At 53.1% G+C, this 20,605-nt stretch overlaps 1 protein-coding gene across 1 annotated transcript in view; it reads left to right on the forward strand.

Moving 5' to 3' along the window:
* Positions 1 to 17,245, forward strand: part of SCN4A (sodium voltage-gated channel alpha subunit 4) — a 39,780-nt gene extending 22,535 nt beyond the window's left edge. Inside the window, exons 15-25 of the mRNA XM_064733353.1 lie at positions 405 to 836; positions 5,435 to 5,564; positions 6,255 to 6,409; positions 9,018 to 9,191; positions 9,841 to 9,963; positions 10,187 to 10,465; positions 11,788 to 11,841; positions 13,263 to 13,398; positions 13,937 to 14,043; positions 14,734 to 15,004; positions 15,790 to 17,245. Coding sequence (XP_064589423.1) covers positions 405 to 836; positions 5,435 to 5,564; positions 6,255 to 6,409; positions 9,018 to 9,191; positions 9,841 to 9,963; positions 10,187 to 10,465; positions 11,788 to 11,841; positions 13,263 to 13,398; positions 13,937 to 14,043; positions 14,734 to 15,004; positions 15,790 to 16,979 — 3,051 coding nt within the window. The 3' untranslated portion in view covers positions 16,980 to 17,245. The remainder of the gene's footprint in view (positions 1 to 404; positions 837 to 5,434; positions 5,565 to 6,254; positions 6,410 to 9,017; positions 9,192 to 9,840; positions 9,964 to 10,186; positions 10,466 to 11,787; positions 11,842 to 13,262; positions 13,399 to 13,936; positions 14,044 to 14,733; positions 15,005 to 15,789) is intronic.
* Positions 17,246 to 20,605: the final 3,360 nt, after the last annotated feature.

The raw sequence follows: 20,605 nt of genomic DNA on the forward strand, positions 1-20,605 counted from the left end.
GCTGCTGTGGAATGCAACGGGTGGATCTTTGATTGGCTCATGTTGGATGTTTCTAATTAATGGCCAATCACAGTCAACTGGCTGGACTCTGTCCGAGCCACAAACCTTTGTTATCATTCTTTGATATTCTATTCTAAGCCAGCCTTCTGATGAAATCCTTTCTTCTATTCTTTTAGTATAGTTTTAATGTAATATATATAATAAAATAATAAATCAGCCTTCTGAAACATGGAGTCAGATCTTCATCTCTTCCCTCATCCAAGAACCGCTGTGAACACCATCTCACTGGGTGAAGGGATTTTTCCAGACAATGTGAATGCCTCAGATCTATGCAGCTGCAGAGGGAAACCCTGAGGCTCAGCACCCACTGGAGCTCAGGTCTGGCATTTGCTTTGTCCCCCCAGGTGCTAAACCTGTTTCTGGCTCTGCTGCTGAGCTCCTTCAGCGCCGACAGCCTGGCAGCATCAGACGATGACGGGGAGATGAACAACCTGCAGATCGCCATCGGCCGCATCACGCGTGGCATCGCCCTGGGCAAGGCCGCACTGCTGGCGCTGCTGCGCCGCCTCTGCAAGGGCAAGAAGGTGGCACCCGAGGAGGAGCAGGAGCCCAGCAAGAGGGACAACCCCGCGCTCAACCACCTGGACACGGCCCTGGAGCCCAAGTCGGGGTACCTGGACGGCATCACGGGCAAGGAGCACATCTTCATGGACGAGCTGGAGCACATGAACTTCATCAACAACCCCAGCCTGACGGTGCAGGTCCCCATTGCCTCCGAGGAGTCTGACCTCTACGAGGAGACCAGTACCCAGTCTGACACTGAGGACACCAGCAAGGTCAGCGAGGGGGTGGAAGGGAAGGGTTTCACCCCAAAACTGGGGCTGGCCCGTTCTTGCTGTGCTGCCCAAAGAGTGATGTTGGTTTGGGTCACTTTCAGCTTTCCCACAGAGCATGGCATGGGCCAAACTTGGTGTTTTCCAAGCTGGCACTTCCCAGCTGGAGGAGAGAGGAGGGTCCAAGCAGGGTTTTGGCTGGTTTGGGTCAGGCTGTGGGGTCATTGCTGATGCCAGAGGGCCCCACAGGGGCAGCACAGGGCAGTGCAAGGGTTGGAGCGCCCTGTTTGGGGTTAAAGATGTCCCAGAGGAACCCGATGCCAGGAAATCTGCTGATGGCACTATCATTGGATCCACTGCTAATGCCTCATCCTGGGGGCCCAGACCAGATGGAGGAGCTTAGCAGGGGTGAACATGAAGCCAGGGGTGGGGGATCCAAAGCTGAGACAGCTGAGCCTGGTCTCCAGGGCACTGCTGGGGTCCACTGGGGGACAAGAAACTTGGGAAGACCCAAGTGGACACAAAAGGGTGAGGGTGTGGTGAGAAATTACTGCTCACACCGAAGTCCTGGGGACACAGGGGGCAGCTGGAGGTGCTGAGGGGGACCGGAGCAGGCGCATCAGCCTGAGGAGGGACTTTGCTTGCACAATAGGACAGCTCTGAGCAGGGATTTGTCGTGACTGGATGGCAAACGTGTTCCAGGAGCTGAAGGAACTCTGGAAAGCTCCATCCCAACCAGCCCTGCCAGGCCCAGGAGGCACCTGGCTGGGACTGCACAGGGAGCCCAGGAAAGGCTGGAAAATGAAGCAGGGCTCCCAAAACTGCAGAGCCTCTCACCTCCCTCCCCTCTGCAGGCTCCTCACAGCTCAGCGCGGTGACAGGGACCCAGCTTGGCACAACGTGGGGCAAGGAGAGGGGACAACCATGATTATTTAGTGTTATCTGGGGCAACAGGGAGATTTCAGCATTTGAGGTGCAGAGGGGCAGCAGGAAAGGTGGGGCTGGCTAAGGGAATGGACCAGGGGAGTTGCTGCTCTCATCTCCCTCAGAGTTGCCACCAGGAGGGCTGAGAGTTGGCATTTCCCCCCATATTTTTCCTTCCCAACCCCAGTCCCACAGAAGCAGTGCAGAGGTGATGCCAATGCCAGCCTGGCCATGATGGGAGGGGACACACAGGGTCCCCATGGACCTCAGCTCCCTGTCACCCCAAAGTGCTTTCCAGCAGGTGGGAAAACCTTGGGGTGCAGCCATGGGACCTATCCTGGCTCAGCTCTGGGCTTTGGGGTGTGCTCACAGAGAGTACCCACTCCAAACACTGCATGGGAAAACTCTCGGCTCAGCAAAGGCAAAGAGCACCTCTCAACGAGTAAATACCAGTTCAGCCCATCGGGGCTGCTGGGTTTGGTGCCTAAATTCAGCCAAAGCTGACTCAGGTGGGAGCCAAGAGGGTGCATTAAAAACAGAGGCCCTGCCCAGGCAGGGGGAGTGATGGGCTGAAATTTAATCTGCATGAAATCGTAGATTATTTGGGTTGGTGAGAGTCTCAAAGACCATATAATTCCAATGCCCTGCCATGGAAGTGACACCTTTGTGACAGTGTTCACAGGGGTCTTAGGATGAGGGAAGAGATGAGGATCTGAAGGCTTGATTTATTATTTTATGATATTTATTATACTAAAACTATGCTAAAAGAATAGAAGAAAGGATTTCATCAGAAGGCTGGCTAAGAATAGAAAAAGAAAGAATGATAACAAAGTCTTGTGACTCAGAGAGTCCGAGTCAGCTGACTGTGATTGGGCATTAATTAGAAACAACCACATGAGACCAATCCCAGATGCGCCTGTTGCATTCCACAGCAGCAGATAACCATTGTTTACATTTTGTTCCTGAGGCTTCTCAGCTTCTCAGGAGAAAAAAATCCTAAGGAAAGGATTTTTCATAAAAGATGTCAGTGACACACCTTCCCCTGTTCCAGGCTGCTCCAAGCCCCAATATCCAACCTTGCCTTGGGCACTGCCAGGGATCCAGGGGCAGCCCCAGCTGCTCTGGGCACTCTGTGCCAGGGTCTGCTCACCCTGCCAGGGAACAATACCCAATTCCCAATCTCCCATCCAGCCCTGCCCTCTGGCAGTGGGAGCCATTCCCTGGGTCCTGTCCCTCCATCCCTTGTCCCCAGTCCCTCTCAGCTCTCCTGGAGCCCCTTCGGGCCCTGCAAGGAGCTCTGAGCTGTTCCAGCCACTCCCCATCTCCAGATGAGCCCCCCCAGCTCTCCCAGCCCGTGTTCACCAGGTGAAATGACAATGATTTAATCCAGCACTCAGGCGCTAAGGGAGGGATCCTTGTGCTGTCCCGGGGCCGGTGCTCGGTGCGTTCACAGCCGGGCTCAGCTGCAGATGGAGCCAGAGCCCCGCGCAGCGCCTGCTCCGCTCCCACCCCAGCAGCTGCAACCGCCCCGGCAAATCCTCCCCAGCGCCAGAGCAGCTGCTGTGCAAGGAAAAGCTCCTTTTCGGGGAAATGGCAGGGACAGGATCATCGCAGCTACAATCGCAGCTGGTTTCTCTTGGCAGCTCAGAGCAGGGAGGAGCTGCCAGCCTGGACATTGGGGCTTGCAGCCACCTGGGACAGTGGGAGGTGTCCCTGCCATGGCAGGAGATTGGAATTACACGGTCTTTGTGACTCTCAAATTTGTGATTTTACGGTAAATCGCAGCCCATCATTCCCCCCTGCCTGTTTTTAATGCATCCTCTGGCTCCCACCGTGTGGCTCCGCAGAATCCGTGCAGCGCTCAGGGCTCTTCCAGGGGCTCCTCCCATGGGGCTCCCACCCTGCTGGTGTCCTGAGATGCTCCTGGCTCTGTCAGTGGGGCTGAGGGAGCTGGGAAGGAGCTCAGCCTGGAGCAAAGGAGGCTCAGGGGGCCCTTGTGGCTCTGCACAGCTCCTGCCAGGAGGGGACAGCCTGGGGGTCAGACTGTGCTCCAGGGGACAGGGACAGGAGCAGAGGGAACGGCCTCAGGCTGGACCAGGGCAGGTTGAATTGGATATTGGGAAAATTCCTGCACGGAAAGGGGTGTCCAGCCCAGGCACAGCTGCCCAGGGTGGTTTGGAGTCCCCATCCCTGGAGGGGTTTAAAAGCCCTGTGGATGTGGCACTTGGGGACAGGGGACAGTTGCAGCCTCAGCAGTGCTGGACTCGATGGTCTCACAAGGCTTTTCCAACCTGAACAATTCTGTGATTCTCAGGGCTGTGGATTTTGGGGTCAGTTGAGTCAGGGTGAGACAACCCCAGGCAGGCTGGAGATGCTGTGCCAGGTGTGGGATGAAAATTGCTCCCCGAACCTGTTGGTTCCAGGGGTGGGATGGAAATTGCCCCCCAAACCTGCTGGTTCCAGGTGTGGGATGGGAATTGCCCCCCAAACCTGCTGGTTTCAGGTGTGGGATGGCTCAGGAGCCCCCGGGGATGGGTTTTATCCCTGTCCCTATTCCCCAGGGATGGGTTTTATCCTTGTCCCCACCCAGTGGAACCAGCCCTGAGCTCCACCCACAGATCTCCTGGGATCGGTGACCCATCCAAGGCCCTTTTGGCCCTTCCCCCACAACTCCAGGGCAGCTGCTCTGGTTTGTCCCCAGCCTGACCCTCTCTAAGGGGATCTCTAAGGTGTGTCAAAGCCACATCTTCTCTGTGGCCCCTGACTGTGCCTCAATTTACCCCAGGGGCTCCTCCCTGGTTTTTGGAGGATGGAGCAGCTCCTTTATGGATTTACCAAAAGCAGGAGCAGCCTGAGGGAAGGATTATCTCCTTCCCATGTAAGCCAACACCTTCCTGTGCTGGAAATACCATCCTGGACCCTCTGGTTCCTGCTGCTCCCAGGCAGGATAGGCAGGGCTGGGGATCTGCTCCTTCCTCAAGTGTTGCACGACGATCTTCTCAGAAAGCCAAAAACAAAACCAGAGGAAAAAGAGTCCCAGGGGCTTGCCAAGGTTGTCCCTTGTTATCAGACCCTGTGGCCTTGCTGAGTGGTGTCTGGGAAGGAGCCAAGCTGAGCTGGGAGCAGGATGGAGCGGGGAGAGGCATTTGGGATGCAGATTTGGAGCTGGAGAGAGGCATTTGGGATGCAGGTTTGGAGCTGGGGAGAGGCATTTGGGATGCAGGTTTGGAACTGGGGTGATCCTCGGGCTGAGGGCCCTGCAGCACGAGCTGAGCCAGAGGGAGGAGAGAGCAGAGGCTGCTGGGTTTCTGCACCAAAGGGGGGTTGGCAGAGCAAGGTTGGATAGGGACAAAGAGGAGGAGGAGGTGAGAAAATCAGAATCAGCCTGAGGTGGTGGCACAGGTTGATGGGAGATGGAGCTGCTGTGCTGGGAGGAAGGCTGGGATCAGGGCACCTTCTGTTCCTCTGAACCTGGATGAGAAACAAAGCTCAGGTACCAACAATCTTCCAAGACTGGCATCCCTGGATGATTCAACAACTTCTGGGCTGTGTGTCCATGGGAGCATCCTCCAAATGAGGGGGTCCCAGCACCCAGGAGTCCTGCCAGGCTCTCTGGGGCACGAGGAGCATGGCTGGAGCTGGCCAGGAGCCTGGCCTGAGCTGCTGTCCCCCTGCAGAACCCCCTGAGCAGTGACAACGCCTCGTCCGTGTGCAGCACAGTGGATTACAAACCCCCTGCACCCGAGGAGGAGGAGGTGGCAGAAGAGGCTGAGGAGAGCAATGAGCCTGAGGAGTGTTTCACTGAAGGTGAGAGCAGGGCTGGAGACCCTGGGGGCATGGGAGATGGGTGTGGAGAGGGGAAAATGGGGCTGGAGGGGCCTCTGCCAACCAGTTCTTGCAGCTCAGGGACCCCCAGGCTCTCTGAGCTCAGCCCCAAATCCTCCTGCAACACCCCAGAGATGATCCCCATGGAGCTCCCCTTGTGCACCTCACCTAAACCCAGCAGGATCCCTGTGACTGTGTTCAGGGGTCTTAGGATGAGGGAAGAGATGAGGATCTGACGCCATGTTTCAGAATGCTTGATTTATTATTTTATGATATATATTATATTAAAACTATGCTAAAAGAATAGAAGAAAGGATTTCATCAGAAGGCTGGCTAATAATACAAAAAGAAAGAATGGATAACAAAGGCTTGTGGCTCAGACTCTCTGTCCAAGCCAGCTGACTGTGATTGGGCATTAATTAGAAACAACCACATGAGACCAATCACAGATGCACCTGTTGCATTCAACAGGAGCAGATAACCATTGTTTACATTTTGTTCCTGAGGCCTCCCAGCTTCTCAAGAGGAAAAATCGTAAGGAAAGGATTTTTCATAAAAGATGTCTGTGACAGATCCCGGTCCAACTTCCACCAGGGAGGGTTTAAAATGCCAATAAAACTGGGAACAGTGAGAACACCCTGGCCAGGAATAACCCCAGCCCTGTGTCCCCAGGCTGTGTGAAGAGGTTCCCCTGTCTCTACGTGGACATCACCAGTGAGAAGGGGAAGATATGGTGGAACCTCAGGAAAACCTGCTTCCGCATCGTGGAGCACGACTGGTTCGAGACCTTCATCGTCTTCATGATCCTCCTTAGCAGTGGAGCTCTGGTAGGTGCCACCTTCCCCTGCCCTGAGGGCTCTGCAGCAGCTTCCCAGCCTGGGGGAGCCCAGGGAGGGTTGTAGGATTGATGGGGTAGGATGGTCAGGATGGACGGAGATGAGAGATCTCTGCAGCCAGGCTGTGGAATTTGGGGTTTATTGCAAAGGGCCTGGGTGCAGGGCCCTACTGGGAGCTGCCAAACACAGCTCAGAGCAGGCTGAGAGAAGAGAGGGGGAGAGAGGATGAGAGGCTGAGAGAGTAAAAGGGTGAGAGAGCGAAGTTCCTGCTCCAATACCATAAATCTTCTTCTGTGCTGAATATTTTAATTCTCACTAACCAATCCAGTACAAGATACAAACCCTATAGCATTTACATACAGCCTATAACAATCATTACATTACCACACTGTGTTACATTTTAAACCCTAAAAACTCCTCTTTGGGCCCCTCCTGCCAAGCTGTAGGGTCTGCTCTGACCCTTGGGCCTGTCTGCAAGCAGAGGGTGTTGTTCCATCAAAAGGGGATCACCTTCAGCTGGCCACACCATTGTTTTCCAGTTGTTCAGTAACTGAGGGATCTCAAAGCTTGCTTTCATTTCAATCTCACTTATAGTTTCCATATTCTCAAAATCTTTTGCCAGACAATAATATTTATAAGGCTTTCCTGTTTCATCTTCCCCAACAGAGGTTGTTATATTTACCTCTTCCAGACAGGTCTAATAAGCTTTTGGAGGCCAATAACACACCCAAGATAGCTCAGCTACCCTTCGAGGCATAAAAATCAGCAGAATGGCTTCTGTTGCAGTGTTGGAAATAAAAAGGTTTTATAAAAGGCAAAATAACAAACAGAAAAACCAAGCCAGACGTTCTTGCTCCTAGTAAAACACTTTACAAAAGCCATTTGTTTCTTTATTCACTTCTTTTTCTGCTAAGTTGCCTAAGCAAAACTTCTTAGCTTCTGTCCAATTAGCTATCCTTAAATTTGAAATGAAGTCCCCCAAGTCCTATGAGGTGTCTTTTCACTTAATCGAAGACAAAAAACTTCTAAGCTTTCTTCCCTTTTAAGAAGACAAAAGATAGTTTTGTCACCCTGTCAGCAGAGAGCACACTGCTACAGGAGGGGACAGAGCCCAGGCTCTGGGCATCTCCTGTGCCAAATGATCCAGCTGTGGGCAGATGTTTGATTTCAAACCCCATTTGGCTCAGATCTAACACCTTCCAGGAGCCCTGGTCACCCTCCACAGCATTCCTGGACCATCATCCACAGGCTGTGGTCCATGGCTCGAGGGGATCCACTGCCCACAGCCCCCACTGCTGCTCTTGATGCCAGCTATGAACCATCTGAACCATTTATGGAGCTTCCTGTGGTTCCTCATTTTACCATCACCAGCTGTCAGGAGATGCTTGACAAAGAGTTCATGGCTTTTATTTTGGTGTCCAGCACCTCCATCAGTGCCTGGTGCCCCCTCTCATAACCTGGTGTTCTGTTAAATCAACCTAATTCATTATCAGTGTTTGCCTGGTGCTCTTCTCTGAGTGTTTGGGCTGGATTTAACCCAGGAAATACAAATATCTCTGCAGGTTTGGAGGTGAAGAGAGAGGGAAGGAGAACAGAGGGGCTGAGAGGCTTTTCAGATACCCTTTACATGTCTTAAATCAACCTAATTCCTTATCAGTGTTTGCCTGGTGCTTGTTGAGTGTTTGGGCTAGGTTTAACCCAGGAAATAGAAATTTCTCTGCAGGTTTGGAGGTGAAGAGAGAGGGAAGGAGAACAGAGGGACTGAGAGGCTTTTCAGACACACTTTACATGTCTGCAGCTCGCTCTGAGGTGGTTTGGGGATGTCTGAGGTTGTAGCTGGAGCAGGAATTGAAAGCTGTGCTACCCCAGCTGTGCAGCACCTGGTCACCACAACCCTACCTCCAGTGCTTACTCAACACGTGGGTGTGGCAGTCAGGGCATTTTCAAAATTCCCAAAGCATCCCAAGGTGTGGGTTGGTGTCCTGGTTTTGAGCTGAGACACCTGGGAGCTGGATGCAGCTGGACCTTGGCTTCAGTGAAGCTTTGCCTTGGGGCCAACCCCACAAAGCCAAGCAGGAGCTGGACCCCAGGTGGATCAGCTCCTCATGGACCAGTCCTCCTTGGGCTCCAGCTTCCTGAGCCCTGGAAAGCAGGGCTGGGATCAGGGGACCTCCTGTTCCTCTGAACCTGGATGAGAAGCAAAGCTCAACAGTGCTCCAAGGTTTGCATCCCTGGATGATTCAACAGCTTCTGGGCTGTGTGCCCATGGGAGAGGAAGGCAGGGAGATGCCAGCAAGGGTGTACTCTGGGATGCCACAGGTCTACAGAAGGATGTGACTGTCATGGAGCTCCCTGGGGTCCCATGGAAGGATGGGACTGTCATGGAGCTCCATGGGGTCCCACAGAAGGATGGGACTGTCACAGAGCTCCCTGGGATCCCACGGAAGGATGGGGCTGTCACTGAGCTCTGTAGGGTCCTGTGGAAGGATGGCACTGTCATGGAGCCCTGTGGGATCATGTGGAAGGATGTGGCTGTCACAGAGCTCCACGGGGTCCCACAGAGGGATGTGGCTGTCACAGAGCTCCATACCCGTTGCAGGCTTTCGAGGACATCTACATCGAGCAGCGCAAGGTGATCCGCACCATCCTGGAATACGCAGACAAGGTCTTCTCCTACATCTTTGTCATCGAGATGCTGCTCAAGTGGGTGGCCTATGGCTTCAAGGTGTACTTCACCAATGCCTGGTGCTGGCTGGATTTCCTCATCGTGGATGTACGTGATGGGCAGGGCCAGGCCAAGAGGCTTGGGGCGTTAGGGGCTGCTGTAAATGAACCCAGATTGTATTTTAGAGGATAGAAGGGTGGCTCTGGAATGAGGGCTAATAGCATTACTTGGAATAATGGTCCCCCATAAGATGGAACACTTCATTGGTTGCAGGAACATTTCAAACCATTGTGTCTTACACCCAAGCCAAGAACACGCCCTGCAGTTCCACCAAGCCCAGCAGAGCTGTGAAGGGACACAGGGTCTCCCAAATGGTCCATGACAGAGCAATCTGTCCTTTCTGTGCCTCACATCAATTCCAACTCACACTCAAGAGGTATCATCCTGCCCCGGGATCCCTGGAAGTGCCCAAGGCCAGGCTGGATAGGGCTTGAAGCAGCCTGGGATAGTGGGAGGTGTCCTTGTCCATGGCAGGGGTGACACTGGATGGGCTTTAAGGTCCCTTCCAACCCAAATCATTTTGGGATTCTGTGACCCTTGAGGTGTCTGGTCACCAGGAACCCCAAGGACTCAATGTCTCTGTCCCAGGGCTAGAGGATGATCACCAACCTGAGGGACTGGGGAGAGAGGGAAGGGCAGGAGCTGCAGCTGTGTTTGCACCTGAGTTGCTGCTGATCACTTGGGCTGCTCCTTCCAGGTGTCCCTGGTCAGCCTGACAGCAAACTGGCTGGGATACTCCGAGTTGGGAGCCATCAAATCCCTGCGGACACTGAGGGCTCTGCGACCCCTGCGTGCTCTGTCCCGCTTCGAGGGCATGAGGGTGAGTGTGCCCCATGTGCTGCTGGCCCTGGCAGGGACATGAGAGCCCTCAGCAATCCTCCGCATCATGGATGGTTTTCAGGGGCTCCAGACTGGTGGGATCAATGCTAAGGTACCTTTGGTCCAGTCTGACCTCACCCAGTGCTGCTGGGGAGGGCGAGATTGGGCATGGGGACACATGAAGGTCCCATCCAGGGCCCCCAAGGTCTTTTCTGTCCTTGCAGGTGGTGGTGAACGCCCTGGTGGGTGCCATCCCCTCCATCATGAATGTCCTGCTGGTCTGCCTCATCTTCTGGCTGATCTTCAGCATCATGGGGGTGAACCTGTTTGCAGGGAAGTACTACAGGTGTGTCAACACCACCACTGGGGAGCTCTTCGAGATCAATGTGGTCAACAACAAGAGCGACTGCATGGCCCTGCTCTACACCAACGAGGTCAGATGGGTCAATGTCAAGGTCAACTTCGACAATGTGGGCCTGGGATACCTGTCCCTGCTGCAGGTGGTACGTCACGACATGGGGTGTCACCATCCAGGATGTGTGGAGAAGGGTGGTGGGATGGGGTTTCTTAGCTGCTTCTTGGCTTCAAAGCTTTTTAACACCCGAAAAAACCTTAGGAAAGGAGGGAAACTCCTAGCCTAGAGGAAAAGGGATGAGGTAGAAGGTGGGGAAGGTTTCACCAGGGAGCTGCTGCAGATGGGTGCAGCAGCACCAAGGCTGGCACTGCAGAGCAGCCTCTGCCCAGCACAGGGTGGTTTTTAACATCAAAAAGCCCCTTAGGAAAGGAGGGAAACTCCTAGCAAGGAGGAAAAGGGACAGGGTAGATTATGGAAGGGAAAGGTTTCACCAGGGAGCTGCTGCACCCATTTGCAACACCAAGGCTGGCACTGCAGAGCAGCCCCTGCCCAGCACGGGGTGCAGGAGTCAGGAGGGGAGGCTCTGTGGGACCCCTGCAGCCCTTTGGAAAGTTCACTCTGCTCCAGCTGTGGGTTGTGAGGCTGTGCGTGGGGTGGGTGACGACTGGAAAAAGGACACACAAGTCCCCTGGGGTTCCACTGAACTCCCCACAGCTGGGCCAGGCAGCAAAGGGGAACTGCTCCCCACAGCTTTGATAAAAATATAGATGTGGGCTGCATTATTGGGCAGACTGGGGCTACTCCCATCAGATCCAGGGGAACTGGTGGCTGCAGAATCGGAAAACAACCCCAGCTGATGACTCTGCTTCTAAATTCAGCTTCCTCTTCAGCCTTGTTGTTCCATCAGATTCAGGAAACAAAATGTGCAGACCTTTTGTTTAACAAATCAGCAGCCAAAGGCTGTAAGAGATGCAGTGGAGACCCTGTAAAAGACTTGATGAGGTGCCCCCACCCTGCTGGGATGGGAATTCAGCAGAAGCAGAGGCAGGATGTGGAAATCAGGGCTATGGAAGTGGCACAGTTTGGGACTGGAAAGGAGGCAGCTGGCCCTGGCACAGCTCTGCCTTTGGGAAAATGACTTTGAAGGGAGCAGAAAGGAGAAAAGAGTCAATTGCTTCTGTTCCCTGCCTTGTTTGCAGTGGTGTTTTGGAAAGTCAACGGTAGCCTCAGCCCCAGAATGGTCCATGCATATTCACCTGGGAATTTCCATATTTCTGGGACATTTTTCTTGTGGATTCAACCCTTGTTCCTCTCCTGCCATTCCCACAGAGTGCTCAGAACCCCAGACATGCCCCCATCACCTTCCCTTTCTTCCCAGCCACAGACAACTCCCAGAAAATACATTCTCCACTGCCACAGAATCCTTTGTGTTGGAAAAGACTCCAAGTCTGACCATTCCTGTTCCCACAGGCAACCTTCAAAGGCTGGATGGACATCATGTATGCAGCTGTGGACTCCCGTGAGGTGAGGGACACACAGGGCTGGCTCCAGGGCTGGATTCCCCTTGGCGCACTGGGAACAGGAGCCCAGAGCTGAGGCTGGGATGGATCCTTGGCTACAGCATCACCTCTGGCTCTGCCTTTTAGTGCTGCATCCCACCCATGACTTCTGCCAGGACATGAAGGCTACAGGGTGGAGAACCCCCCAAAATGTATCAGATCATGGAATCCCAGCATGGTTTGTGTTGAAAGTGACCCTAAAGCCCACCCAGTGCCTCCCCCTGCCATGGGCAGGGACACCTTTCACTATCCCAGGGTGCTCCAGGCTCTGTCCAACCCAGCCTTGGACACCTGGGCAGCCACAGCATCCCCCTGGCTGAGGTGCACAGCCTCAAAGAGGGCAGCCACGTGTCCTTGTGCCACCCCTGTCATTGTCACCTGCAGCCTGGCCCCACACTGGGCTCCCACCCCACTGCTGGGGCTGTCTGCTCCACTCAGCTTCAGTTCCAGGGGCCAAAATCCCTGTTCTGTCCCCACTGTTCCAGCCTGGAGGGTTCATCCTTCTGCCTGCTGTGACATGATGTCCTCTGGGACCCCTCCAGCTGGGAAAGCTCATCCCATCCTGAAAGTACCTGGCTTGCCTTGAGCAATCAGTGGGTTATGAGAACAGAGCAGCCAGCATTCAGCCATGGGGTTCAAAGAGTTATTAAAAAACCCCAAGTGTTTGAAGAGTGATGTGCAAAGGCTGTTCCTACTGTGATCCACCCCCAAAAGTGTCCCCACAGCAGAAGGGGTTTCCTACTGTTCTCCAATGACACTGGGGGTCACCCCACACACCTACAGGCCTGAAGGGGTGATTTTCATTGCCCTTTTTAGCACCCTTTCATCACCCTCGGAAAATCCCTCAGGCCTCTGCCCCACCTGGGGCAAAGCTGGTTTGGGAGAAAATCCTCCCTGTTCTGCCAAGTGCTTCCATCAAAAATGGGGGAAGCCAATGGGGTCAGCTTGGGGTGTCTCTGGTTAAACACAGAGCAGGATTAAGGGATGCTCCTTGGGATGAGAAGCATTGTCCAGGGATGTCAAGCCAGTCACCCAGCTGTGCTGGTTTGACAGATTAATCCACTTTTCCTTTCCCCTCTCAGATATATTTCAGCCCTTGGAATGCTGATTATAGGGAAGAAACTCATCTGCTCATTAATATCACTGCTAAGGACATCCTTTCCCATTCCCCAGCCCATGCTGCGGGGTCAGGGGGCAGCATGTCCTTGTCCCTCAGTCAGTGTCACAGCGATGTCCCTTCCTGTGGCTGCTCCCATTGGAAACACACAAAAGTTTTGGAGCAGCCATGCCCTGGCTCTGTCCAAACACCACAAACCCCTGTCTGGGGGCTTGGGGACACATTTCTGGGACAAGGTCAGCCTCACATTTCCCGTCTCTCCTGTCCAGATTGAAGAGCAGCCACAGTATGAGATCAACCTCTACATGTACATCTACTTCGTCATCTTCATCATCTTCGGGGCCTTCTTCACCCTGAACCTCTTCATCGGTGTCATCATCGACAACTTTAACCAGCAGAAGAAAAAGATGAGTATTTCCTGGCTCCTGAGGGGCTGCTCTGGGTTGCAGGGGGCCAACACAGCAGCAGGGTGATGGGACCAGGGCCACTATGCCCAGGACTGGGATGGATCCCAGAATTCTTATCCATTAGTTGCTTCCTGCACTGGGCAAACAGCACATGGAGCTTTGTGTCCTGGTCACAGCAGTCACAGAGGACTTCATTTATGGGTGCAGAGGGAGGAAGCAGAGGGAGGCTGTGTATTCTCTTACTTGGGCCATCACTTTCATATTCTTTTCCCACCCTGGGATCATTTTCCCATGCACGAGGTTGAGACTCACCTTCTCCTTCCAAGCCAGTAGCTCAGGACTGCCAGCCCGGAGCAGGGGAGGAGGGTGGGCAGGGCCAAGCACACTGGTGGTGCTGAGCAGGCACTGCAGGACACAAAGAGGATGCCTTGCTCCCAGCAGGATCTCGGGCTGGAGACACTTGGTGGGGAGGGACATGGTCAGACACACTTGGTGGTAAGAGAATTCCCAAGACTAACAGTGGTGATTCCCTTTATAATTTGGAGGCAAAGACATCTTCATGACGGAAGAGCAGAAGAAATACTACAATGCCATGAAGAAGCTGGGCTCCAAGAAACCCCAGAAGCCCATCCCCAGGCCAGCGGTACGTTGGGCTCATCCTCCTGGAGTGCAGCACACAGGGAACACTTCAAGCCACCAGCTATCCCCAAGGGAACAAAAAGGGTCCAGGGAAGACCATTTACCCCATTGTTGTTCTTCTGACAGGACCTGGCCAAGAGCTGGGGCTTCAGAAGAGGCTGACATCATGCCACCTCCTTTGGGCCTGCCCTTTACCCCTTGGTCTGCTGGCAAGGGCAGTGATGGGGTTTCTTTTGCAGGAATTTGGGTTTTTTTCCTGGTTTGCCTCTCAGCTCCTCTCTGCCTCTCTCTCCTCTCAGGGAAAGCTCAGCTTTCAATGCCCCAGAAGGGACCCTGGTCCAGCCAAAACATTTTCAGTTGTGATTTGGGTTTTGCAGCCCTGCACAAGGGAGGTCCTTCCCACGTGTTAATTTGTGCCCTATTAGCTGTGGGTGTCATTAGCAAGTGGCTGTGCCCTGTGCCCACTCCTCCTGGCTGTGGCGTTCCCAGATGTGCTCCATCCTGAGAGGTGCTGGGAATCCTCCCCCCATAACTTTGGGGGCTGTGAGAGCCATGCTGGCCACAGCCCTGAGGTTTCCCACACCTGTAAATACGGTTCCTTCTCTTTCTGCTGTGTTTTTGTTTTGCTGTGTCTGTCCTGTGTTCCCACCTCTTCTCTGGTGCTCCATCGTCGCCCTTGTGTCCCTCACTGCAGAACAAAATCCAAGGGAAGGTGTTTGACTTCGTTACCAAGCAAGTGTTTGACATCACCATCATGATCCTGATCTGTCTGAACATGGTGACCATGATGGTGGAAACAGATGACCAGAGCGAGCTCAAAACCTCTGTCCTCTACAAGATAAACCTGGTCTTCATCGTCATCTTCACCGGCGAGTGCGTGCTCAAGATGTTCGCCCTGCGCCACTACTTCTTCACTGTGGGCTGGAACATCTTTGACTTCGTGGTGGTTATCCTCTCCATCCTAGGTGAGTCCTGCTGCTCCCACCAGTCCCTCAGGGATCCCACAGGACAGTGATGGGTGGAAGTGGTCTCACCAGTCCACACCCACCGGGCTGTCACTGGACTCTGCTTGTACCCATCCTCTGAGCATGGCCAAGCCAGCAGGACCCTGGGGCATGACAGATGTGAGGCCATTCCAGGCTGGCAGAGGGGCTGGGGATCTCTGCTCCTCCTTTATCATTGTAATGGGCCCCCATCTGGATAATAATTAGTATAGACTCTATTATGCCCAGAAAGTTGATTAATAATAATCTTTATTAAGAAACCTATTGTTCTTATAGATAGTTACGATACAGTTGGACATAATTGGTCCTCTAATTCAAACAACATCACCATTGGCTAGTTTAGGAACCACCCTTTGGTAAACAAATCTCCATAACGCCTTCTACATGTTCACTATACCAGGTGCAGCAAGTTAAGATAAGAATTGTTTCTTATTCTTTTCTCTGATCTTCTCACAGCCTTTCCCCAGAACGATGCCTGGGAAAGGTCTGTTTCTCTCTGTGGCCAGAGAGCTGCTGCCACACTCCTTGCTGTTATTTCCCTTGGTATTCTCTTTCTCTGAAACAGAGCAGCCAGAGTTTAACCCTTTGGTCTGTGCTCAGAGGTTATTTTTTAATGTTTTCCCTGTCACTGGAGGAGCCATTGGGGTGGCCTCACCTCTCTCTGTCTGCCCAGGTGGAGCCAAGAATCTCCCCTTCACCTCCCATTGGTGGCACATCAAACTCATCTGCCCTTCCTCTCTCCACAGGTATCGTCCTCTCAGACATCATTGAGAAGTACTTTGTGTCCCCCACACTCTTCAGGGTGATCCGGCTGGCGAGGATTGGCCGTGTACTGCGGCTGATCCGAGGAGCCAAAGGCATCCGCACGCTCCTCTTTGCGCTGATGATGTCCCTGCCCGCCCTGTTCAACATCGGCCTCCTGCTCTTCCTCGTCATGTTCATCTACTCCATCTTCGGCATGTCCAACTTCGCCTACGTCAAGAAGGAGTCGGGGATCGATGACATCTTCAACTTCGAAACCTTCGGGAACAGCATCATCTGCCTCTTCCAGATCACCACATCAGCGGGGTGGGATGGGCTCCTCAACCCCATCCTCAACAGCGGCCCCCCCGACTGCGATCCCGAGCTGGAGAACCCCGGGAGCTCGGTGAAGGGAGACTGTGGGAACCCCGCCATTGGCATCTTCTTCTTCTGCAGCTACATCATCATCTCCTTCCTCATCGTGGTGAACATGTACATTGCCATCATCCTGGAGAACTTCAGCGTGGCCACGGAGGAGAGCAGCGAGCCCCTCTGCGAAGACGATTTTGAAATGTTTTATGAAACCTGGGAGAAGTTCGACCCTGATGCCACCCAGTTCATCGCCTACAGCACCTTGTCTGACTTTGTGGACACCTTGCAGGAGCCACTCCGAGTTCCCAAGCCCAACAAGATCAAACTCATCACCATGGATCTACCAATGGTTGCTGGGGACAAAATCCACTGCCTAGACATCCTCTTTGCCCTGACTAAGGAAGTGCTGGGAGACTCGGGCGAGATGGATGCCCTGAAGGCCACCATGGAGGAGAAGTTCATGGCTGCCAACCCCTCAAAGGTTTCCTATGAGCCCATCACCACCACCCTGAAGAGGAAGCACGAGGAGGTGTGTGCTATCAGGATCCAGAGGGCGTTCCGGAGGTACCTCCTGCGGCGCTCGGTCAAGCAGGCCTCCTACATGTACAGGCACAGCCAGGACACGCTGGGCGAGGACGCGCCCGAGAAGGAAGGGCTGATCGCCACCAAAATGCAGGAGATCTATGGGAACTCTGGGACAGATGTGGAGACAGCCCCTGCCCTGGGCCTCAAGCCCATTCCCAGCTCAGAGACGCCCCAGGATGCTCCTGAGGAAGCACAGGTTTGGCGTAAGGAACACGTGGTGAAAGAGTCGCTGGTGTAACCACGAGGAGGTTCCACCTCTGGCCCAGCCTGAAGAGACTTCATTTGTATCTCCTGTTCAAAGCTCTTCCATGCACAGATCTCTAGATCTTAGATATTGAGCTAATTTCAGACATTTCAAGCAACCACCTTGAATTTCAAAACAGGATCTACTCCTGATCCTGGGTTTTACAGCCCACTGCACTTGCAAAAAGTTAAATTCTTTTTCTTATGAGAACTCAAATGTGAAATCTGTTGTCGGTGAAAGAGAAACAAGTTAGTTTTGAAATCATCTCATCACGGTAACGATGGTTTTCAGGCGTGAACAGAAGAGTATGGTTGTCCTTTCACTTAAAGTAATTATTTATTAATGTTATTTCACAATTAAGAGATTTTCCTGTATTTTATTCTTCCAGAGTGCAGCCAAGCAACCAGTAAAGATGAGCCAAGTGAAATAATATTAAGAATAATTACGGAAAAAAAAAGGTTTTGTGAACAAAAATCTCCAAAGTCTTAAAGCAGCACCTTTCTTTTGAACCTCTGAATAAGCTTGATGATTATTTTTTGTTACTTACAAGAGAAAGTGCAATTATGTCTTAAAGATTGGTTTGCAAAGCCAAAGCAAAGCATCTGCAAATTTGTTCTCAGGGTTAAATATCAGGTTTTCAAAGTCTCTGAATATGCATTGAAAGCAGGAATCATTCAGATCTCTGTAGGACGAATGTAAACACTATTTATAGTCAGTATTTTTACTCTGTTTTCCCATTTCCACTCCCGTTTTGTGGCAGGAAAGCAATGGGTAAAGATAGGATTTGGAAAACATCCTCCAAGAATCCCCAGTCCCCAGGACAAAACTCTCCAGGGTTTTCTTCCTAGCCCTGTTCCAAGAGGAACTGTCCCACTGGAGTGCTCTTGGTTGGCATTCCAAATGTCCTCTTCATTAGTGTTAATTAATGAGATGTACCCCCAGGGATTGGAGCACATGTTTGAACAATCCTTTCCATGAGCTGCCTTAGGGGTGCCCAAAATCCCACCCAAGCCCCAAGTGGCTGCATGGAATAAAAGTTCCCATTGGGGTGTGAATCCCAAAATCCTCAGGCAGAGCATCCTTCCCCAGGCTGGGGCTGCAGAGAGGCCCTGGTGGCACGCTCTGGATGGGCCAGGCAGGTCCTCACCAGGAAACCTCCAGGCAGAGGAGCGTTTTCCCAGGGGGAAAAGGGATTTGCTGTTCTTTACACAGCTGAGCAAAAATGAAAGTAAATCAAGGAAAATCAACTGGGCACAGCTGTGGCTGCCCTGGGGCCCTGGAAGTGTCCAAAGCCAGGTTGGACGGGGCTTGGAGCAGCCTAGGACAGTGGAAGGTGTCCCTGCCTATGGCAGGGGTGGCATTGGATGAGCTTTGAGGTCCTTTCAACCCAAACCATCCTGTGATTCTGTGAAAAATGGGCAAAAGGCCCCGAGTTCACCTCTGACCACCTTCTGCCTTCAAAAGGGGAAAAATCCCTCTTGAGATCAAAACAAACATGAACCAAAACCTCTTCCAGTTCAAGCAAGGCTGTTCCTGTAGCCAAAAACTCTGATTTTTTTGTACTCTGATGATTCTCTTCTCTTCCTGGGCTGCTTCGGGCACTGCCACCCCAGGTGCCCCATGGCCAGGCTGGCCAGGAGTGGTGCTGAGCCACTTTTCATGGCCAGCATTTCCATGGGAAGCATCCCTGGCACGGCAGCCCCTGCCCGGCCCGCAGTTCACAATCGATGCTGCTTCTACGTTTGTGTCGTCGGGGATGGGGAAATGCCCCAGAGCAGGGTTTGTGCGAGCTAAAGCCGTTTTTCTTTGTACATTTCTTACAATAAACAACTGTAAATGATCTCTTATTACGGTACCAAGTTTGTTGGGGCATCTTGAGGGGGGGATATATTTTTGTAGTGCAGAGCTTTAACGCACTTTATTGATGAGGACCCACAGTATAATTGGGAAGTCAATATTTATCTGCTCGTAGATATTGTATTCTTTTTTAAAGGAGCTGTACCCCCTTTAAATTGCCTTTAATTCCCTTCATTAGGTTTCCTTGGAGAAGAATTGAGAGTGAACTTAGATTTGTTTCACAGGCAACACCCTCCAACACCCCTGTGCTGGGAGGGGTGAACACCCCTTCCCTTGACTCCCTGTGCTCAGCCAACCTCAGCAGGACCTGGGGGTCTCATCCTGCACAGGAACCTCCAGGGCTGTCCTCTGAGACCTCCAGCCCAGCTCCCAGAGCTTCTGCTCATGATCCCATCCCCAGGAGCCACAGGAGATGCTGCTGTGGGCTCCGCCAAGGACAGAGGAGGGTTTGGAAGCGTGGGGGATGTGGGACCCTCCCCGTGGGGACACCAGGTTCCCCTACAACCGCTATCAGGGTTGCTGTGAGCACAGAGGTCTCGAGGGGAGACTGAGCCCCTCAGGGCCTTTCAAGTGTGCCAGGGAGGCCTTGGGCAGCACAGATTTGGCCACTGTCACTGCAAACCCTCTTCAGTTTGTGCCCCACTCCTGCTTTTACCTCCCAGGGCTTTCCCAGGCACCTCCAGCAGCCCAGCTTCCATCTGCAGCCCCAGAACCCCATAAAAACCCCTCCTGTGCCTGCCAAGCATGTGGGCATCCCTTCCTCTTTGCTCTCCTGGGATATCAGGGCCAGGCTCTGCTCTTCCACCCAGACCAGGGTGCCAGACTTGGCAGCACTGCCCTGTATACAGAACCAAGAGAAGGCACCTCTTCCATCATCATGCCCTTATGGAGCCAGTTTTTCTCTGGAAAATTTTATTTTTTGCTTCCTGTCCCTTTGCATGCAAAGTCAGGCTGGGGCTGGTACCCAGCACCCATCAGATGCTCGGAACTGGCAAAAACCCCAGCCAGGCTGCAGAAGATGAAGGTTTGGGGAGGCCCCGGGCAGTGGCACCAGGCCCTGGGGACCAACAGCACTGGCAGAAGTACCCAGAGGTGTTTTTCACTGGAGTTACAGTTCAGTGCTCACCCAACGAGTAATAACGGGGGGGCAGAGCCTGGGGGAAATGCTCCTGCAGCAGAGCTCACCTCGGGGGCCCTGCTGAGCTTCCCTGGGCCTGGCTGTGCCAAAGGTCCCATGGAGAAGGATCTTGGAAGTGGAGAAGGGGTGGGCATGGCTGGGACCCAAGTGACTCCTTGTTTTGGCCATTTCCCCATCTCATCTTCCCCCTGGAAGTGCTCAAAAAATGTGGATGTGGCACTTGAGGACATGGGGGGGTTAGTGGTTATCATGGTGGTGCTGCTGAGCTGATGATCCTAAAGGTCATTTCAAACCACAGTGATTTTGGGATTGACTCACGCTTCTCTGATTTTAGATTTCTGGACTCCCTGGGATACAGGGATGGGAGCTGAGGGACCCATCCCACAACAACCAACCCCACAAACATCCCCTATTCTTATCCCATTCCTGCTGCAGCTCTTGGCTTCTGGGCCACCATCAATCCCTGCCCATCCCCTTCAGGGCCAAACACCCTGGGGGGATCTGTGGAGCTGGGGGGGAGCCCTGGGGGTCACTCCCATCCTGTCCCGCCCCAGAGATGTGACCAGGAAGCACCAATCCCATTCCCTGGGCACATCCTGTGCTCAGCCAGGTTTGGCACCTCCTG

Source organism: Zonotrichia leucophrys, chromosome 27 (assembly GCF_028769735.1).
Source record: "Zonotrichia leucophrys gambelii isolate GWCS_2022_RI chromosome 27, RI_Zleu_2.0, whole genome shotgun sequence".
Lineage (NCBI taxonomy): Eukaryota > Metazoa > Chordata > Aves > Passeriformes > Passerellidae > Zonotrichia > Zonotrichia leucophrys.